Here is a 23,205-nt window from a genome sequence, read left to right as displayed (position 1 = left end):
AGGAAATTTTTGTGCAGCACTGACTATAATACTAAAAAGTTGGAAACGATCTAAATAGCTGTCAATATGGAAATGTGTAAATAGGTTATGATACATCCTTTCAATAGACTCTTATGCAGTCATTAAAAAATAAGGTAGATCTACATGTATTATATGGAAAGATGTTCATAATCTGTTATTAGAGGGAAAAAGCTGCAGAACATTGATCCCATTTTTATAAAACCCAAAATAAAATAAATCTTTTTTATGTATGACTTTTTATAAATTTACAGAAAAAGGTAGGACATATTATTTAAATAGTTAAATAGTTATTATCAGTGTGGTGTCCAATTAGAGGAAAAGTTGTGATGAACAGAAAGAACTTTTTAAAATTTTGTTCTTCCTATATATTGTCAGAATTTTTCCAGACGTTTTAATTTTTTCTATAAAATATACAAAAATAACTGAATAAAAAATAGGATAGTAACTTGTTCTGAGAAAAAAAGCATAATGAATACAGAAAAAAATTAAATAATACTTAAAAATATTTCAAAATCTTCTAGTCCATCAGAAGCCAGTAATAGCTTATATTGGCGTATTTCTTTCCAGTCTATTTTCTATATGGGTATGGATTTTTTTTTTCATACCTGAGTTAATGCTTTATATATAGCTCTGTATCCTGCTTTTACACTTAATATTATATCCTGATAATCTTCTAGTGTTATAACACATATGTGAAAGTCATTTTCAATGATCGTATAACTTGTTATTGATTAACCATAATTTATAGAACTGCTTATCTGTTCAGCATTTAGGTTGTTCTCAGTGTTTCACTGTCATGAAACAATGAATTGTATTAAATTTATTTTGCAAAAACATTTTGTTGGGGATTGTCAAGACTACCCTCAGGCTTGATAATTTCCTTGGAAGGGCTCACAGGACACAGAAGTTTATATTTATTAACACATTGCATTACAGTGAAAGGATATAGCGTAAAATCAGCAAAGGGAAAAAGCTCAGAAGTTCAGAGGAGAAGAGACACAAGTTTCCAAAAGTCCCCTCCTAATGGACTAGCACAAGTTGTGCTTCATTCCTCCAGCAGTGATGTGTGACAACATGAACAAAGTCTTGCCATTGAGAGAAGTTCATCTGAGCCTGGTCGTGCAGGGTTTTTGTTACGGATCAGTCACATAGACACACAGCATAAACTATCTCGGCAAACTGATACAGCATGGCTCAAGATCTCAGGCATACAAAATACTCTTATCAGTCAGAACATTCCAGGAGCTCAGCACCCAGGGGCTGGCAAGTGCCAGTCATGGAAAAGGCCCTTCTTAGGAATGTGCAGGGTTTGACAAACCCAGGCCTCCTGAGTTATACTTTTCCCATAAACAAACTGAGGCACAAGTTTCCCATGTGTTCTAGGGAGAGAGTCCCCAAAGTGGAAATATTAAGTCACATTGAATTGTGTCTTTAAAAATAACACAGAAATATTTTGACTGCGGCCATTTCTTATAGCCATAAACCAATTAAATCAGTGATACAATATTAAATAATAGTTGTTTGAAGAGATTTCTTACAGAAGCTAAAGTAATATAATCGAGGAGTGTGCCTCATATGAAATCTAACTTTATAAGCAAGAGTTTAGAGAAGCCATAGAAGAAAATGATAAGCATATGCATTCCACTATCCCTCAAAAGTGAGAGCTGTCTCAGTTTAATTTATGATGGCAAATAAGTCAGTATTAAGTTGCCTTAACTATAGTATCCTATGTTGATAATTGCAGGGATGCATAAGTATTTTAGATACCTGGCATATAAATAACAAATTATTTTACTAAAATTTTTTCTTGTTTCTTTTCTTTTTCTTTTTTTTTAAAGATATTTTTAGTGAGAATGCTCTATGTACCATGTAGTATGTTTTGGGTTTTATATACCCTACATCATTTACTAGAGGAAACTAGGATTTAGAGACATGAACTCTCCCAGAGTCATGTAACTTCTTTATAGCAGATCAGGAATCAACCTAGATCTGTCTGACTTTAAAATCTATAGACCTAACCTCTGTGCTATGCTGCTTAAATATTCTTACTCAGATGAAGGCCAATTAACTACATTTTATTGAAATAATCATGATTAAAAAATACATCATAAAGATTTAGTTCTTTTTAGTAACCTCATATGTAACTATATGTGAGATATATCACAGACCCCTTACAGTAATTCAGTGGTCTGTCCATGCTCGTCCCTCCCAGAGTTTTCAGATGCAGGCTGCGAGCTAATGTACTGTACTACAAGTGTTTGGAGGTGTAAAATATGATACAGTCCTGTAATATTGTTTTCTTGTAAGTTAATAATGATAATCGCCTCATTGACGACATTGTGATAACAATGGAAAGTGTTGTGGGTTTAGTGCTAATGACAAAATGTCCTATCCAGGGCTATGTAAAAGGAAGGTTCACAAGTATTTTAGAAACTTATCCTTGGTCTTTCAATGGGTCTTTTTCCCAAAATTTTCATGAAAAGCTTTTCTGTTGTTTAAATGTCAGATACACATAGGAAAATATTTTCAGTTGAAAATATTGATTTGAAGATAGATTACTTCTTGGTCAATATGCCCTCTGATTCTGTCATGTTGAAATGATCCATTAAAGAAAAAAATTCCTTTATTCAGACTAAGGCATAGAAAGATTTCCTGTGGTTATATAGAAAATGAACAGCTGAGTTTATTGTTTGGGTTCCTCTCTACCTATGGAAAAAATTCCCTGGGAATAGTGAGGCTGCTACTCTATGGGCTACAGAAACTCTACTTGTATCTTAAAAATTAATTTTGCTTCTTTAAAAGCAGGTTGTTATCTCTGAATTAAATTTCACAAATTTAGGTATTTCTGGGTATACTATAATTTAAAAATATAAGTAGCTTGTTGACATCATCAAAATGTGTTTATTGAGCTCTGGTGTGCATGTGTGCCAGACAGAGCTGCTCTAACAAATCCTCCCCGCCCTCCTGAAGTCTGCTCCCCTCTCTGGGTACACCTTAAAGGAAGAAATTGAGCAATAGCTTGCTGAAATAAAATATTCAGCTTTAGGAAAAGACAGGTGCTACTAGGTGATTTGGGTGTCATTCTTATCATGGCATATGATAGGGGTTCTTTTAACATAAATAGCTCTAAATGCACATTATTTTCTGATAATGAAAGAATCAGGGTGCCTCACAATGTGGAAGCTCCTGTTGACTCAGGAGTGTTCAGAAATGTCTCAGGAGTGAGACCACAGGAGACAAGTTCAGAGCACGTAGGTTTCACTGGGCTGTTTTGTGCAGTTGGTGTCATTGCTGTGTGTTGACTGCATTCTCCCTGAGGCTAACTCTGAATTGCTATCACAGTGTCAACTTATGTGTCATTGTGAGGTCAACAGGGGAACCAGCAATCCGTTTGGGAATAGAGGAAGCAGGAGAGTAGAAGTGTTTAAAAAGAATCTTTGTGGGAGAAAAATAAAGGCAATTAATATGCGACCCATTTCCTTGTATGATGCCACAAAGACAGGAAGATATGATAGGTTGATGTATGTGATGTCTGGTAAGAGCAGCTGCCCACTCATTAGAGAGTCACATGTGCGAGTGGACTGGACAGCCTATTTGCTGTTCTTTCTGAGCAGCAGAAAAAAGGTGCAAAGCACTGTGAATCTCAGGCTGTGACACCAAGGTCAACTCTCAGACATCCCAGGGAGTGAGGACAGGTGAGTGTTTGGATGGGCCTTCATTCATTCAACAAATATGTGTTGAGCACGTTCTTTGACTTTAGCACCATGCTGGATACCTGGGGACATCATGGTCCCTGTGGAGCTGATGGGGCAACAGGAGAGAGAAACATACAACTTGTACACACACACTTATTTAGTTATGGTTATGCACAGCTCCACAAAAGGGAAATGAGTGTACAGCAAAGGCATGTGACAGAGAGCCCGAACATCGTGTGCAGGAAACACGCACGCAGCGACCCAAAGGTACAACAGAAGTTTCCAGATGGCAATGGCAGGGTACGGCTCCACTCAGGTGAACAACATGAATTCCCTCTTCATAAAGGTAGAAGTTTTCTAAGCCTCCCTTCCCTTAAAATGTTGGACTAGAGCCGCTAACAATTAGATATCTTGTTAACTTGAATATATACACATTCTCTTCCCCTTCCAAATATTTTATAGAGGAACTTTCAAGCTGTGAAATGGTCTAAAGACAGCATTAAAAAAAATAAATCACACAGAAAATTTAAAGCTACTCCATCAGTCTCTAATTTTACTGGCTAGTCTACTCTGGCTTTAATCATTATACAAAGGTTGCCCCTTAAACAGTTCATTGGGATAGTTCGAATTGTGGCAGGGGTGGACTTGAGTTTAAAACCCTGATAACCTCTTATTTAGTGGCTATCTTAGTCTGTGCAGGCTGCTATAACAAAATACCATAAACTGGGTCGCTTATAAACAACAAACATTTATTTCTCACAGTTCTGGAGGCTGGGAAGTCCAAGATCAAGGTGCCCAAATGTTCGGCATCTGGTGAGGGCCCTTTTTTCATAGACAGTGCCTTCTTGCTGTGTCTTCACCTGATGGAAGGGACAAATGAGCTTTCTGGGGCCTGTTTTATAAGGGCACTAATCCCATACATGAGGGCTCCACCCTCACGACCTAATTACCTCCCAAAAGTCTCACCTCCTAGTACCATCACATTGAGAATCAGGTTACAGCATAGGAATTTGGGGGCACACAGATGTTCAGACCAGAGCAGTGGCTCAGGGCGCTATTTAGCAATTACAATCGAAATACCACAGAATGATCCAAGTGAGGGGAAATATGTTTATCTTTCTCTGCTATACCTTTCAAATAGTTTCATTGAAACTACAGCAAGAATATTTTAGGTAATTTTAGGTAATGTGGGAAGCATTATAGGACACACTCATAGTGCCAGAGGAGAACTCATAAAATGCTGTGATCTACCTTGATATTAAGCCACCTGTTGTGAAACCTTTTATTTCCTGGTGATTCCTCAAAAGTAGGGACTAAAATCTTAACTCTCGTTTTAACATTATGTACACGTATTGTACCCAAAAGGTTACGCACCTGGTATTTTGCCCACTCTGCTTGTCAGCCTTGAGGAGCTATGGGAGCTAGGCTGGCAGTAATTAATGCAGATGGTCTGTTAGAGCTGTGTCTTCCATTGTGATTTCCGACTTTTGTATGTTTCAGAAATCAGCCTACTGTGCTTGTACCCAAATGCATTGTTATGCAAATTGGTACCACAATGTAGCCCAATCTCTAAGCATGATGAACATGGAACTTTTAATTAATTACATGTCAACATTTTAAAACTTTTCACTTTTTTCCAGGCATATATTCTGCTAGCTATATTACATTGATGAAATACCAAGTATTAACTTCTGTCTTTATGAGAGACAGAAAAAAATGCAAATATAGTAAGAAGGAGACAAATGCTAGTTTCCATTTTATAAAATAACTAGAAGTGAAGAACATATTTCTTGAGCATTGCGAAGTCTTCTCAGCTTCTATCTTTAATCCACCAATCAGCAAATGGAGAACCACTCTAGGCCCCACACTTTGCTAATCAATAATCACCCACCATCCTAGCCAATATGAGTGGAACCCCCTCCTGCTTGCCCTCCCTCACTGCCAGCAGTGGCTTTTACTTTCTAAATGCAGGTCTGGTCCTGGTGCTGCCCTGCATAGGACCCTTTAGTGGCTCCCCATTGCCTGCAAGTGCAGGTCCATACTTCCCAGCCAGCACTTAAGGCCCTTTCTGGCTGTGCCGGCCTCCCCTCAGCCTTCTCTCCGGCCACGCCACCTCCTTGCACCTCCAGGTCCCTGAGTAAGCCAGGCCACGTTATGTCTCTGTGCCTTCCTCGCTCCCACTGTTCCCTCTGTTCTGCCCTTCTGGCCTTTTCACTCCCAACCACTTGCCAAACATCTGATGCCCATTCAAGGTGGCGACTTCCTGATGGCATAGCCTTCATTGGCTGAGGCACTTGGCCATCTGGATGACCACCACCACCATCGTGAGCATGATCTCTACAGTTTATTGCCTAGTATTACATGCCAGACTCTGCCCTTCGGGCTCTCACGTCATCCTCTTTCTAAACACCAGAGCAACATTATGCAGCACCTCTTTTCCCATTTTCAAAGGTGAGGAAACTGTGGCTTTCCCAGTGTCATAGTCATTACGCACCTGACCCACGATTTTGTTGGGGTCTTTCTCCAAAGACTCTTTTATTTCCACTATGAGGGTACTTCAAAAAGTCCATGGAAAAATAGAATTACAAGATAATATGAATCTTTCTGTTAACTTTTTGAAGTGCCCTCGTATACCACATTCATTTACCTATTGAAAGGCTGGCCAATTAAAAATAGAACATTGATTATGACTTAAGACTGCTGAATATGACATTGACTTAAGACTCCTGATTATATACTATCATGAGAAGATCAATTAGAATTCCTTTTACAAAGGAAGTCATATTTGTTTTGTAAAGTGTTTGGGGTAGAAGATGAGACCCCAGGTGAGCCTGTATGTGATTATAACTATTCTTATATTGGATAAAGAAATGTAATTTGCCTGGAACCATATGTTATCATGTTTCTCTATGTCTCACCACAGTCACCTGAGTCAGCATTTGACCACCAGAGACAGGCTGTACCATACAGAGTCCTCTGGCCTAGCAGGAGCTCTGACTGTCGAACAGTCTTTGTGGCAGGGTAGCTATGAGGAATAAACAGAGTGTTCTATTGCGTTGCCTCCACCTTTGGGGGCTTTAAAAATAAAGCTACCTTGGGTTTATTTCTGTTTCCACATGATTTTTATTCAAGTGAGTAGAACAACTCTATTAATAAGCCACAGTGAATCATTAGTTTCTGTGATGTAGAATTTTGATGGCAGAGGAAATAGGGAATGAGCTTTGAGATTAGACCCAGATTCTGTTCCTGGTTGTATCACTAATAGCTGTGTGACCTTGATTCAGTTACTTAACTTCTCTGACCCTCGGATTCCTCACTAGAAAAAGGAGATTAACACCAACCTCATTCAGTAATGACTGAATACACTAGCACGGTGCTTATAATCCATAGATTCTGTTTCAGTCCATTTGGGCAACTATGACAAAATATCATAGACTGGGTAACAACAATTAACAACAATTGTTTCTCATGGTGCTGGAGGTTGGAAAGCCAAGATCAAGGCGTTGGCATTGATCTTGTATGTGCTGAGGGCCTGTTCCTGATAGGAGTGCCATTCTTTGTGCCCTCCCATGGCATAAGGGGCAAACAAGCTCCATCAGTCTTCTTTTGTAAGGTCACTAATGTTAAGGGATTAATATCCAGAATGTGAGGAACTCAAACAACTCAACAGTAAAAAAACAAAACAAACAAAACACACACACACAAATAACCAAATTAAAAAATGGGCAAAGGACCTGAACAGACATTTTTCAAGAGGACATACAAATGGCCAACAGTCATGTGAAAAAATACTCAACATCACTAAGAATCAGGGAAATGCAAATTAAAACCACAATGAGATATCTCTTTCCAGTTAGTGTGACTATTATCAACAAGACAGAAAATCACAAATGCTGGCAAGGATGAGAAAAAAGAATCCTACTACATTGCTGCTGGGAATGTAAATTGGTACAGCCACTGTGGAAAACAGTATGGAGTTTCCTCAGAGAACTAATAACAGATATACCCTATGATCCAGCTATCCCAGTACTACGTATATACACAAAGGAAATGAAATCAATATCTCAAAAAAGACATCTGCACTCCCATGCTCATCACAATGCTATTTACAATAGCCAAGAGATGCAATCAACCTATAAATGCTCATCAACGGATGAAGGGGTTAAAAAAATGTGGTATATATACATAGTGAAATACTATTCAGCTATATATAAAAAAAGAAATCCGGTCATTTGCTGCAGCAAGGATGGAACTGGAGACCATCATGTTAAGTGAAGCAAGTCAGGCACAGAAAGACAAAATACTGCATGATCTCTCTCATACGTGGACTCTAAAAAAAAAAAAAAAGTGGTTCTCATAGAAGTAGGGAGTAGAATAATGGTTACCAGAGGCCAGGAGGGGAGGGAAGGGGAGGGGATGGGAGGGAGGAGACGTGGTGGATTAATGGACACAAAACCATGCTATCTACTCTAAGTGAATCATTGTACAGTATATTCATGTATTGAAACAACACACTGTACCCCACAAATATGTACAAATAGATATTTAAAAGAAAATTTTGGCTAATTCTCCACAGAAGAAAAAAAAATCAAATGGCCAATAAACGTAGGAAAATCATACGAAACTTCATCAGTAATCAGGAAAATGTAATTCAAATCACGGTGAGCTGTACACCCATCAGAATGGCAGATGAAAATTACAAACACAATGTTTAGTAAAAATTGCAAGACCACAGAATCCATAGAGTGTGATTTCATTGATATAAAGCTATTGTTTAATGGTGCATGTGGAGTGGCAGAACTATGAAGAAAAGCAATAAGTGATGACTAAGTGCATCTCGGCTGTGGTTTCATGGAATGGGAAAGGAGGGGTGGGTGCCTGGCATGCTTCTGGGCTGCTGGTGATATTCTCCAGATATCTGGACAGCATTCTCCAGATGCTGTCCTGATTCTTAACCTGGGTAGCAATTTCATGGGCATCTGCTTTATAGTTATTTGTTAAATGGTACAGGTAAGTTTCAAGTATTATATTTCACAATAAAAATGTTTTAAAATTGTATTATAGTATTTTATTAAAAAATATATAAACATATATAACATAGTCTGATATAATGCATTTCAATGGTTTCATAGTAGTTATAGCTGGGTCAGAATATGATACAAATGAAGAAAAAGTGTATTTTTTCACTTTTTTCCAATGAATATGTATCCTTTTGTAAAAAAAGGAAATAACTTATTTAAATATTTGTGTATTTATGTATTTTAATACATTTGATATAATCTTAGCCAGATAACTTACTTTAAATGTCAGCTTTGAATTTTATTATGCTTGAATTAATGCAATAGTAAATTATTGGGTGGAATTAGACAAATAATACACCATTTCTTTCATTTTGGCTTACTTAACTAAAACTGCCGCAATGAATAAAACCCAAATATCTATTTGTGTGGTTTCAAAAATACAAAGTATCTTTTCCACCACTACTTACTTATTCACATTTTCTTAGTACCTAATACATCATGGAATGTCCTGATTCCCCAGGGGAACTGGATTTTCTTCCCACAGATGCATCATATTCAGAGCTTTACTTATTTTGTTTGAAACAGCATGTACAGTAATTTCTCATTACTCACTTACAACATGCCTGTTTATTATGTGGGGAGAGAGCAGAACTGGAAAAGAAATGAGGAGAAAATAAGAGGTTTCACAATGTCAAGAATTCACGTAATCTCAAAGTTGATTTTATTTTCCACAGGGGAAGAACATGATTAATTAGTCATAATAACCAACTTGTATACGGTATTTACGAATATTTACTGAATGGGCAGTTCCCATGAAATCTATTGTCTACTGGGACTGTGTACAGGTAAAAAAGCATTCAACCCGCAGTGTAAGAACACGTAGTCCCAGAGCGTTAAAGCAACTTCCAGAGATGTCCAGACTGAGGTCTGAAGGATGAGTTGGAGCAGAGTTCACCAGAAATGAGAAGATAGGAGGCTGCTGCAGAGTTCCATGAGAGAAGTAATGCTGGTCTGAATTATGAAGTTGCAGTGACCATGAACAAAAACATGGACTAAATTTAAGAGATACAAGATGTATTTTTCACAAGATTTGGAATTTTACTGAATGTAAAGAGGTGAGAAAGAGAGAGGAGATGAAGACAAAATCAACATTTCTGGCATTTACTGAGTTAGAGATGATAAAAGTGAGAAGTTTGGTTGGGCTACAATGAGTTCAATTTTGGGCATATTGAATGTGATGTGCACGGGAGACATCCAAAGACAGACATCCATATATTGTTTGGAGAGATATATATGGCACAATATAGAACAAATATTGGGAGTTTATTAAAATAGAACAGAGAAATCAGAGGGGAGAAAATTTTTGAAGCAACATTTCAAGAAAATATCCTAGACCTGTAGGGTAAGAGTTTGCAGACTAAAAGGGCCCACCAAGTGCCCAGTATAATGGATGACAAAAGACCCATACCAAGACACATCAGCATGGAATTTCACAACATGAGGGGGAAATGGAGAGTACCAAGAGCTTCCCAAGAGAGGAAACAGATCACACACAAAAAGTTGAGATTTAGAATAGCATTGGGCTTGTCAGGAGCAACCCTGGAAGCTAAAGGAGAAATGCCTTCACATTTCTGGGGGAAATGACTACCACATTAAAATTATACATTTAAGCCAAACAATCAATCGTATGAAGTAATTTTCAGCGGTGAAAGGAATCAGATAATTTACCTCCCATAAACCTTTTTCCAGAAACTCAAAAAAAAAAAAAAAAAATAGAAAAAGAAAAAAAATGTGCTCTACCAAAGCAAGGAAGCAGACTAAGAAAGAAGAAGACGTGGGGTCCAGAAAATAGGAACTCGACATAGGGAAGAGGCAAAGTGATTTCCCATAATGATGATGAAAAGAGATTTGAAGATAACAGATACTCAACAGTCCCAGAAATGACTGGTCTAGAATAAAATGCAGAATGGAGGGCTCCAGGAAGAATGACTTCAAGAAAACAAAATGAAACTGAGGTATAACTTTATATGTTATAATTGTGAGAAGAAAATTATACTCTGGTGGAGAGTTTTGGCGAGAATTAGCAATATGTGCATAGGAAACTAAGGAAACAAAAACCAAGGTAGCTGTTAAATCCAGGAAAAACAAAAGGTCATACAAGTAAAGAAATGGCTCAGTTGTGAATAATATTTACATAGTTATAAGATGGTGAACAATGAATTTTGGCTTAATCAAAAATTATGGTACTACGGTACTGAGATGGAAAAGATCCTCTAGAGAGCAAAATTATTTTCTGTTGTAGGAAGCTACTAAAATATGTCTAAAATGTAAATATCAAGAAATAGCATTATAGATGTGTTACTTAGAACTATGGTGGAAAAAACAGCCTTAAAACAGCCTTAAAAGTTGAAAGTGGAGGTATATGGAGGGGCATATAGAGGGGTGGGACAAGATACTGCTGTTTTTTGTTTAAAGCCTTACAGAATGATATTTTAGGAAGGTACAGATATACAAGTAGAACTTGGGTTTGTTTAAAAATTAAGTTTAAAAGAGGAATGCAAGAGATGAAGAGAAATAATAGAATTGCTGGATTGTATAGTGGCTGCATTTATAGCTGGTGGCTGTAAATTTGGTGGTCCCATCTGTGTCATTATGTGCTCAGCTGTGATGTTGGAGGAGGCCTGATAGCCGGCCTCAACCCACCCCAACCTCTTATCGAGATCTTGACTCAGCCACAGGAAAGAATTCTAGAGCAGAGTCACAGGAGAAAGTGAGAACAGGTTTAATGTAATGAATAAGAGATACAGATTCCACAGAGAGAGTCTGGCCTACCTCCAGAGACTGAGCAGGGCCTGCACCAAGTTTAATACAAAAGTAAGAAATACACAAAGTTTTGTACATAGTGCCAGCTGGCTCAAGAGAGTAAGCAGCCACCTGCTAAAAGTAAGTCTAACACAAAAGTAAAGCATACACTCCTCAGCTGTCAAAGTGCGGGTTGGCCCCAGGGAAGTGAGCAACAACCCCACATTCTGCCGGGATTCAACTTTTATAGTTCTGCTATCTAATACATATTCATGCTATCTAATGAATACTCAGTTAAGGGGCTGGTTCCCTGTTGTGTAACATAGTCTCATATCTGCTCAGTTGGTCTCCTTTCAGGGCATGTTTATTGGTCAAATTCTATCACATGCACCAGACATCTTCAAGAATACTCTGTGCTCTTTAGCATCTCTAGTGGGAGGTCATTCAAAGGATAAACTCCCTTCCGCTAAGCATGCTCAGCTACTAGGGTTATATAACCCCTCACCATTGAGCATGCCCAGCCACTGGATTTGCATAAGCCAGCCCCTTGTGGTCTTAATTTCTCCATGTTGGTGCTGAAAATAGGTCTAACTAGCAGCAGTAACTCTCCTCTAGGGGAGAGCCCAGAGGAGGGGCCTGAAACCTTGGGGAGTGGCTTGAAACCCAGAGGTGTGTCCTGTGACCCAAACCCATGGAAACTGAGCACCTTCTATCTCAGCTGGACTAGAGGAAAATGACAGCTGGATTAAGCCAGGGTTGGACTCTGCAGACAGTTATGACCATGGTGGTTTCTGTTTGTCTCTGTGGCCATGAGGGTGATAAAAGTGAAGGACAAGGGGTAAACTTTAGAATAATAGGAAACGAGGTGAAGACAGAGGAACCTGTGGTTTGGGGGAAAAAGATTGGTGGCCTAGATCAGAGAAATGACATGATGGAGACTGGTAACATAGCGAGATGGCTGGAGGATAGAAGGTTGTGCCCAGAAAGTGGGGTATGTAAATTTCAGAGGTAAAGTTCAAGGTGATAACAAGGTCCAAGGCGATGTCTATGGATCCTGACTAAAGGTGCGCCTTAGGAGTTGCAGGTTTCAAAGGACTGAAAGTCTGGGATGCTAGATGAGTTATCTGTGGGGTAATTGACATTTACCAGGATGATGGCAGAGCCTGAGGGTAAAGAGGAGACTGAACCTGGACGTAAGTTAGGAACAGGAACCATGCCGTAGGTGACAGCAGGGAACAGCATTAGATTAGGCCAGCCAGAGCCTTGGAACCCGCAAGGAAAGGGGGCTTTACACAGGTGTGAGGGCTTCAAGTTCCAGCAGGATATTAGAGAATTTGAAGGAGAATGCCTGACCCAGACATTAATTGGATGAAGAGGAAAAGGACAAGTGGCAACCATTTGAGACGACTGCTGCGAGAGAGGTTGAGGACACAAGTAGAAAAGGGAGGTTTTTTATCAAAGGAATGAAGAGCTCCACACAGTGAGGAATAAGGGTCAGAGAGAGGGTGGTGGGGCCAGGGATGGAAAAGATGTTGGGATTCGCTGGCCTTCAGCATTGGAAACAAGTGGCTTGAGCCATTCCGTGGTCTCTCTGTGACAGACCGAAATAGAAGGCCTTCATCATCCGCACTCTCCTGCCCTCTCCCCGGCCCCTGCTCTCCTCTGAGCTTTCTCACGTGTGCTGCATCTATCTTCCCTTCATTTGGAGTCAGGCTCACCTGGAGTCTTCATGCTTCCTGGTGCTGGAGGGCAGCAGGCGACATAACTCGTTACTCCTCAGGACTCACGGAGGCCACTGCGGTGCAGTGAAATGCAGGCTAGAGGGAGACAGGAAGCCACAGGTTCAGAGTCTGCTCAGCCACGCACAGGTGAACGTGGACATGTTACAACCGCCATACCTTAGTCTTTCCATTTGCAAAGTAATAACACCAATAATACCCACAGAGCTTGGAGGGGGTAAAGTGAAATAATATGCACAGAAGCAACTGCAGCCTGGTACCCGGCATTTATAAATGTTTATGCTAAATATGCTCCACAAAAATGTGAACTCTATGACAGCTCACACGTCTGTCTTTCCTGGGACAGCACCTGATGAGCACTTGGTGCTTAATAATGAATGAATCTGTGAATTTATTGGGGGAGGGAGCTAACAAATCTTTTACACATTCAGTGTGTATGTTAAAAAACCACTTCTAGCTGGCTGGTTAGCTCGCTTAATTACAATGTGGTGATGGTAACAAGGTCAAGTGTTCGGATCCCCGTACTGGCCTGCCGCCAACCCCCCCCAAACCCCCCCAAAAATATATCTTCACTCTGCTATCCTTACCTTTTTATAACAATCTTCAGAATGGATTATTCCTAAGTCTTACTCCAGGGAGTAATGAGGCCTGTCTTGGACAGAGACTTCCCTTTCTCTCCTTATACTCCCAGCTACAGTGTCTACGTTTGTGCATGCAATAAGTGGTTGTTAGGAATGAATCATAAGTAGGTTAAAATCCGAATTCCTTTCAAGTATATCCCATATTCAGATTGTTCCCCTCATGAACTTAGTTCTCCTCTAATATCAAACATTCCTTTTGATGATTTTTTAAAAATTACCATTGGCAGCTAAAAACTGTTTCTTTTTCCTCTTGTCCTTGTACCTAACTCCTCTGAGTGCATTTTCTCTCTAATTTATAACCCATCCAGGTTTCTCTTTTATTTGATATATTCTTATCTAGATAATGTTTCTTTTCTTCATTCTGGTCAATCCCTATAAATCTTACCTTGAAATATTCTCCCATTCAATTTGTCTTGTGAGTGGCACCAGAATCCCTATTTCCTGATTACATCACTCAGTTTTTCCATTCGCCTCCTTCCAGTTACAATGGTACGATAATCATTGCTTGCACTGTTGCCACATTTGTATTTCATTCTTGCTTCTCTCCATCTTGGCTCTACAGTTCAGTTCATTGTCTGGGCGCAGGGCTATTGGCCAGGGGCAGGGTTGGCCGTGCTCCATCCACTTTCTCGGCGTGTGAAGCAAGAGCATTAGATGGATGAAGGATAAAGTCTGGTGCTTTGTATATTTCTTTATCCTTTCTAGTTTCTTATCTTTTCTTACTTATACTGAGATTTTACTTGCAGGAATTTGCAGCCTATTGTATGAGCCTGTCAACATTTTCTTTGATTTATTTTGATGTGCTTATTTCTTTTCATTAAAAAAGTGTATAACCTTCTACCCATTATCTTAAATCTATTTTTCTTCATTATATGTGCCCCATAAGGATTCCAAATTATCTACTGTCATTTGAGGTGACAGCCTCATTCTCAGAGGGAGCCATCATTCTTGATTGGGAGGCTTTAGGGCCGAGCTGCATTCTCACGATTCCTGTGTAAGTGGGCTTTGCTTTGAGCATTCGTAATAAACATCTAACCACATGGACTGAGAGAAGGAAGGGCTGGTTCCCCAAAAGTCAGCAGGGGTTGTTAAAGAAGCTGCTGGGGCCAAACACGAGACATGCACTAGAGGCATAGAGTCTGCATTGGGGGAAAAAACAGGGCCAGCTGAATGGGGTCTAAGGCAAGACTGCTATTTAAGAAGAGTCAAGGAAGTTAGGAAAACTTCACAAATGTCAGGGATTCAGAAAGCTAATAGAGACCAAGGAATTAGTGTCTTTTTTAGGAGTAAAAAGAGTTTCCTCATTTATTCATTCAGTCAGATGGGGAAGGTGTGGAAGGCTGAATAACGGCCTTTAAATATGTCCATGTACTAATCTACAGATCATATGGATATTACTTTTATGTGGCAAAGGGGACTTTGCAGATGTGATTAAGTTAAGGATTTCAAGGTGAGGAGATTATGCTGGATTTACTGGGTGATCCCAATGTAATCATAAGCATCCTTATTAAGAGGGAGGTGGGAGGAGTTGGGAGAGGAGGAGATGACATTGACAGGGACTGGACTGATGCACTTGGAAGATGGAGGAAGGAGCCACAAGCCAAGGAATGCAGGAGTCAGTCGAAGCTGACAAGGGCGAGGAAACAGTCCTCCCCTGGATTCTCCAGAAGGAAGCAGCCCTGCCGACACGCTGACTTCCGCAACTTCCGCAGTCAGTGAGACTGACTTCAGATTTCTGCCCCCACAACTGTAAGAGAATGAATCTGTGTTTGTTTTAAACTACTAAAAGTGTGGTAATTTTCAACCACAGCAACAGGAAACTGACACAGAAGGCTTCAGGGAAGAGAGAGGAGCTGAATTTGAGGTTCATCAGGAGCAGGCCAGGCAGACACGGGAGAAGCAGAGTCTTCCAGCCTGAGGAAACAGCGCAGGGCTGGAAGGAAGGTGCGCGGATCAGCTGGGGCAGTGGTGGAGAAAATGAGGTCCTGGGGGCTGCTGATCCCACGCAAGGAGTGGGTACTTCCTACTGACGACCACGGGAAGCCTTGTGATCCGGTTAAAGACGGAGGAAGGTCGTTCTGGCAGTGCAAAGGAGGGCGAGTCAGGTAAAGATGCAGCGGCAAGGCACGACGGAGAAACCACTGAGGAGGTGTTTGTAGTTGTCGCAGCAGGAAAGGAAGGAGGACTGTGCTAACGTAGAGAGAAGGAACACAGGGCCGGATCCAGGCGCTGTGAGGGGCGGGGCGGGGAGACTGACGGGCGGCTGGACGTGCGGGAGACGGGGAGGAGCCGCGGGGGGGCGGGACAGGGAGACCGACGGCAGGACGTGCGGGAGACGGGGAGGAGCCGTGGGAGGCGGGGCGGGGAGACTGACGGACGGCTGGACGTGCGGGGGGCGGGGAGGAGCCGCGGGGGGCGGGGCGGGGAGACTGACCGACGGCTGGACGTGCGGGGGGCGGGGAGGAGCCGCGAGGGGCGGGGCGGGGAGACTGACGGATGGCTGGGCGTGCGGGAGACGGGGAGGAGCCGCGGGAGGCGGAGCGGAGAGACTGACCGACGGCACGACGTGCGGGGGGCGGGGCGGGGAGACTGACAGACGGCAGGACGTGCGGGAGACGGGGAGGAGCCGCGGGGGGTGGGGAGGGGAGGAGCCGCGAGGGGCGGGGCGGGGAGACTGACCGACGGCAGGACGTGCGCCGATTGGTTTCTGGTTTCAGTGGAGGCGGAACGACAGACTAAAGAAAATGCAGGAGTGGGTTTGAGAGGAAGCTAATTAGTTCCATTCAGGGCATGGTAATTTTGTTATCTAGTAGGTAAGCGACAACGTCTAGTGAACCACTGGAAGCAGGTCCCCAGGAGAGGTGTCCGGGCCTATGGGATTGGGGTTAACAGCTTTTGTAGTCTTTGGTGTATATAAGTCGGTGGTGTGCGCGTGTTGAGCGGACGAGCTCACCCAGAAGACTGGACGGGGGAAGGCAGAGGAAGCGTCTTGGGCCCCTTTGTGTAGGGAAAGGAGGTGGCGCCGCAGGAGGCTGAGAGGAGGGCCCGAGGGCAATAGGAAAACCAGGAGACCCCGGACCGCACTGGCATTGCTAGACACTCAGAGATCTCCTAGAGTTAAATGAAAGCTTATGGTGACTTCAAAACCTTAGGCTGAATCTAGTTTACAAGAAAACTACAAGAACGGAAAGTCTTGACTAATCGCTGTAATTCTCTGTGCCCTGTGCCGTCCGTCAGGAATTCCCAGGACCACCCAGTTTCCCGTGGCCTTGTGTTTGGACAGCTGGGTTTATCAGTGGAGGGAGGGTGAAACTTTCCATCCAAGTTATTCCTGAAGGATTGCTTGGAGTAAACAGGTCTCCCCTCCCCTTATCCTTTCATGGATCAGACAAATTTTCATTTAGGCTTTGGTTTCTCTCCTTTTATTTTTGTTTATTCTTTACTATACAAATAATGTGTGATCATCCTTTAAAAAATGCATATTCCAGTAAAAAGTAAAAGCCCGTCAATCCTACTGCTCAGAAGTGACCACTGTTAAAAGTTTAATGCCTGTTTTTCAGCTCTTTTTACATATTTAAGACCATACTATAGATGATATTTTGTGTTATAAAGATGGCATAATACCATGCATACTGTTCAACAACTAGATTTTTTATTTATCACGGACGTCTTTCCATGTCAGTGCTATATAAAGCTACCTCATTCTTTTTAATGGCCGCATAGGACAAAATGGTTTGGATATACCAGAATTTACTTAACCATTTCCCAATGTGCATTTTGGCTCTTTACGCATCTTTATTATTGTGAATAATGTAGTAAGTCTCTTTGAAGAAAAGTCTTTGCACACTTGCAGAAGTGTTTCAAAGAGAGATTTGTAGAAGTGGAATTGTAGTAGGGTTAAAGCTACCAACACTTAAATTTTTGATAGAGGCTGCAGATTTTTGAAAGCTGAACGGAAAACACCAAAAGGCTAAATAAATATTACTGTTTAGTTTTCCTCTAAAATATGAAACGTCATATTTAATGTAGATTTTTGAACTTCAGCGTTTCCCTTTCAGCTCCCAGCAGTCCCAGTGTCTTTTTATATTTATTGGTATCTAAAATCAAAGCAGAAGGAAGGAATAAAAGGGTGAGATTAGCCATATATTGGGTACACTGAGGGGTGCCTCTGACTTCAGTGGAGTGGAGTGGGGGGCCGGGTTTCTAAGACCTCGAAGTTCCAGCATCCCATTTGCCCTAAAATGCCTGGGGAGACCTCCTTTGAAAGGGACTTGGTGTGGGGGGAGGCAGCTGGAGGGCACATGCTGAATGACCACGCTGTCCAGGGAAGGGCATGGCCATCTGGTTGAAGTTTGTGTTCCAGTGGAGAAAGCAGATAACAAACAGGAGTATACATAGATTTTTATGTAGTGAGGAGCCTATAGTCTGAAGGAGTTTTCCATTTAACAACTGCTTTTTTCCTTTATGAAGTATGAATCAAAGGTCATATCCTAAAAAGGGGGAAAGTAGAATAGTTGTAATGGAGCAGAGAAGATAAGGTTTGAATGAATTCTGTAAAGAAGAATGAAGCAAGTGAAAGGGGAGTGGCAGATGGCAGGAGGGCAGTGTTAGCTATATTGAAGGGACAGCATTTGTCCTGAACCAGTGCATGAGTGAGCCACGTGCATAAGTCAGCTTACGGTCTGGGGGAAGACTCCTCCGTGCAGAACTCCAGCACCCGTGCCCAACATGGAGGGAAGTGTGACATGCACAAGGACCAGCAAGGCTGGCAGTGTGGCGGAGGGCGGGGAAAGGAGTAGATTGAGGTTAGTGTGTCTGTGAGGTCATCTGGGTCCGCACCATCCAATAGGGTGGCTATTGGCCACCAGTGGTTATGGAGCACTGGGAATGTAACCGGTGCCAGATATGGAAATGATATTGGATATATTGGGGTCAATAAAATATATTATTACTTATTAATTATTACTGTTTAAATGTTATTACTGGGATATTTAAATTTACAGAGTGACTCACATTCTATCTCTATGGGACAGCACTGGTCTGTAGGGCCTTGTAGGCATGGGAGGGAGCTTGAGTGTCTGCGAAGATAACGGTGGGGTTTGAGGTTGGAAGTGACTTGCTCTTAGATTTAAGTAATTGATCTGTTGCTGTGGGAGAATGAGCTGTAGAGGGTAAGAGTGGGAGCAAAGGCCAGGTGGGAGGCTGTAGAAGGAGGTGGAAGAGATGATGGTATGTGGAACCTGCAGAAGCAGTGGAGGGAGGGAAGTCGTCAGACACAGGAGCTTTCTGGGAGGAGAGCTGACAAGCTTTGCTGATGAACCAAATATGAGGGCATCAAAGAAATAAATCAAGGTGCCTCCCAGTGTTTCTGGCCTGAGCACAGTGAGTGAATGATGGTGTCACTGAGCTGTGAAAGACAGAGGGTATGCTAACTAAATGCCACAAAGCATATGAAGAGCAGAGGGGAAAGGAGTATGGGAGGAGAAAGACAAAAGAGAATGCAGGCCTTGGAAGAGTTCAATTAACAAGACTAAAACAGTGTGCTTAAAGACAAGTACAACAGAGGAGCTGATGGCAGGTGCGTGGTAGAACAGCAGAAGGCCAGTGGGCAAGGGTGGAGAGTGGGTGAGGCAGGTCCAATGGAGCTGGGGAAGTGTGGTCACCCAATCAGGCCAAAGAAGAGAGGGGAGATTTCACCCAAATACCTGCCTCCCTCTCCACATGCCTGACCCTTGCCCCCAATGTTATGGACACACACATGCATACTTTTGCATGCAAACATATGTATAAATCTATAATAGCACTTTTAAAGCTTGTAAAGGGGGAAATTGATATATTGGAACATTAAAATTTTAAAAGACCATGCAATGAAAGATACTGTAAATTTTAAAAAGTGAGAGGTTGGCAAATATAATGTATATAGGAGGTAAAGATTTGTTATCCAGAATAAATAAAGAGTTCCTACATATCAATAAGAAAAATGGGCAAAGGGTTTCATTAAACAATTTACAAAGAAAGACATATGGCCAGTATGAAAAGACTCTTGGTGTCTGTCAAAAATTAAATGATTGAGACTTTAATGTCTCTAGATTGTGGGCATGTAGGGAGCTGTTTCTCATACGTTGTTGTTTTGGAGTATGAATTAGTCAATCCTTTTGGTGAACAATTGGATTGTGTCTAGCAGTATTGCAAAAGAGTAGACTCATTACCCAGCAAAAGTACTTCTATGCATTTGTCTTCTAAAGATACTGGTATATGTGCACAAAGAAACAAATAGAAGAATGTTTATTGAAGCACATTCAGTGATTTTAATAGCTAAAACTTGCAAACAATCTAAACATTCATTCATAGGAGGATGGTAAAATGAATTATGACCCATCTTTGCCCATTAGTATGATGTGGCAGTTTTAAAAAGATCTATAAATACACTGATATGAAAAAAGATCTCAAAAAAGCATGGGTAGGTAAAAAGAAATTGTAGTGTTTGATTCATTTACTTAACTAATAGCTGGATTTTAATATGTGTATATATTTATGAATACCTGAAAAAAGATCTGGGAGAATAAAATTGCTAGCACTGGTTACCTCTGGAAAGAGGAGTGAAGTCACAGGGTTTCGGGGGTTGGGAGGACCTTCATGTTCTGAATTGAAGGAACAACCGCCAAGCTTTGTTTGTGAAATGACATAGCCGGGTGCTGAAGCTGCGGTGGGTCTGGGTATGTCTAGGTCTGTGTTATTTCTCTAATCTTCCATCTGCTGTTCTTTGACTCTCTGGCAAAGGTGAAGCGAAGGTGAGTGTTGTGCCTAGCAGGCGAGGGATGGGCCGCGCTGTGCCCCGCATGCCCTCGGACATACTTTGAGGAGCATCCGCATGCTATTCTTAGCTACTGCCCACCCACGTTCAGGTTATCCCTTCTGTTGGGCCAGCTCTGGCAGCAAGTTTCACCAAGTCTCAGCTGCTGCCAAGAGAGCTAAAAGGCTCTCTAGGTCACCTCTGTGGGCCAGCTGCGTGGAAATTAATTAGACTCAGACCGTGTCCCATGTGGCTTGGCTCTGGATGATGCTAAAGTCATTAGCAGTTATATTCTGCTACAGCTTCCTTCCCTGTCTTCTGAAAATTGGTTTCAGCAGAGAGAAGCAGGCAGACTGAGTTGGTGGCTAAAATTTTAATTCCCAGATGGTTTGTCAGGGTCATTGGGGTGCCACCGATATCCAGCAAAGGGGGCGTCTTCCATCAAATCAGAGACACCTGACCACTTAGAACTGAATTCCTTTGCTAGACCAGCCTGTCCTTCCTCAAGCACAGGGCGTGGTGACCATAGCAACAAATCATCCAAATGTTGTTTGTTGTTCTGTTTATCTTTGTTACGCTGCCCTTTCCACAAACAATTAATGTGACTGTTCTGATTTTAACTAGCTTTCTTTCTTTCTATTTTTCTTTTCAAACTATACATAGGAACAAAGAAAGAAGCACAAAAAGATCAAGATGCTAATAAACCTGCTGTTTCATCTCCTAAGAGAACAGCAGCTTCATCAACCAAGCTTCATTCACCAGGTATTTAAGACATATGATGTATTGTTTGGGGAGAAGACTTAAACTTGGAATTTATCTTATTCAAATGTCATTAATGGAGCAATAAGAGCCCATGTTGTGTGTATGATTGTTTCAGAGCTTGACATACATATGCTGATGTTTTCTGACTCTAGATGAAATGAACCAGCTGTTGGCATCATTTTATCTTAAAAAACACAAGATGTGATGCTACGTTTAGGTGGGAGAATCTTCTTTGTGTAGGAGTATCTACTCTCCTGACAGCATATAGAAGTAATTTACAATTGAAAAACAGACTTTGAAGATCTAACCTCAAGAAATAGTACTTTCTGAAACAAAGAAAAATAAAGACAGTGATATCAAATTTTTTGTCAGTTTGTCAATGAGGAAACCATTTATTTACAGTCAGATATGATTAAGCTATGTGATGTCTCTTGAAAGTTGGAAATTCTTTATTATCAGTATTCATATTGTAAAACATTAACCCCTTAGTAGAATAGTATACCATATAAGCTCAAAACATTTTCTTTAAATACAAAAATAGTGGCTATGATAGCAGCTGTTGTTTGATCTCTTACTTAGGTACTATCCTAAGCTCTTTAAGTATATTAATTTATTAATGCCCACAACAACTGTGTGAGACAGGTGCTATTATTGCCCTTCCCCTTACATGTGGAGAAACTGAGGTATAGAGATTTTCATTAATTTGCCTAAAGTCCCAAGTAATAAATAGAGCATCGGTTTGAACCCAGGCAATCTGAATCCCACACTTGCATTCTAGTCGCCATTAATCTGAAAACTTGGAGACTAGAGAGCCTATTAAAATTTCTGATTAACACTTCCGGTCAAGATGGTGGAATAGATGGTCCCCAGCATCACTCTCTCCCACAAATCAACTAATTTACAACTATTAAAAAAGCAATGACAGCCAAGCTGGGCTGCTAGAGCTCAGGAGAAGAGGAGAGACCTGTGGAGTCCATGAAGGCAGGAAAAGTTGTGATGAGACAAAGAAAAAACAGCTCTGGCTATTTCAAGCCCCAGCCATTTCCAGGCTGGAGCTGCTGCGGCAGAGCAGGAGCTGGCAAAAGCCACAGCTGTGCACTTTGGATGAAGGTGCTTGAAGGCAGCAGGGGAGAAGAGGGCCTTGGTGGCTCCCAGGCCAGCAATATCGCTAATAGGGTGCCCGTGGACCCACATAGGACTGAGGAACCACAACAAATGAAATAAAGGAGCCACTCAGAGGCTGGTGAGCCATCGCAAGGGATCAGAGCACAGCCCGTCCCGTGGGAAGTGTTTGGAGCACGGGCAGTGGGGGAGACGGGCCAACCCGGGGAACACTGGGGCACAGCTGATCTGCCTCCCAATCAGTGCAGGACCACTCAGAGGAGACTGGTCAGGAATATAGAATTGTATGGGGTGCAGTTTGATGAAAAGACTCAGGCTCAGACCAGAGTTTCTACACAACCCGGGTGCAGCAGATTTCACTAGAATGGGAAGTACCTTTTAAGTCAACTATTAAAACCTGAGCTGCACAAAAAGCCTTCCCCAGGGAATCAGCAGCAAAGCAGTGATTTAACTCAACCACAGAGCTCAAGTACTGGTCCCCACAGGAAGTTCCCCCACTTTAGAAGGAAGCAAAGGACAACAAATTAGTTCCAGTGCAGAGTTTAAGTGGTGGGAACAGCAAATAATCCAACACAGAACTGAAAGAAAAAATAGAGTACCCATTGGGGC

At 41.6% G+C, this 23,205-nt stretch overlaps 1 protein-coding gene across 3 annotated transcripts in view; it reads left to right on the top strand.

Moving 5' to 3' along the window:
* Nucleotides 1–23,205, top strand: part of MTUS2 (microtubule associated scaffold protein 2) — a 404,860-nt gene that overhangs the window by 220,540 nt on the left and 161,115 nt on the right. For all 3 annotated transcript variants that reach the window (XM_063103095.1, XM_063103094.1, XM_063103093.1), the window contains one exon: nucleotides 21,376–21,474. In XM_063103095.1, coding sequence (XP_062959165.1) covers nucleotides 21,376–21,474 — 99 coding nt within the window. The remainder of the gene's footprint in view (nucleotides 1–21,375; nucleotides 21,475–23,205) is intronic.

The sequence above is a fragment of the Cynocephalus volans genome, chromosome 7 (assembly GCF_027409185.1).
Source record: "Cynocephalus volans isolate mCynVol1 chromosome 7, mCynVol1.pri, whole genome shotgun sequence".
NCBI classification, from domain to species: domain Eukaryota; kingdom Metazoa; phylum Chordata; class Mammalia; order Dermoptera; family Cynocephalidae; genus Cynocephalus; species Cynocephalus volans.
Note: the sequence above shows the minus strand (reverse complement) of the source record. Positions and strands in the feature narration are given on the sequence as shown.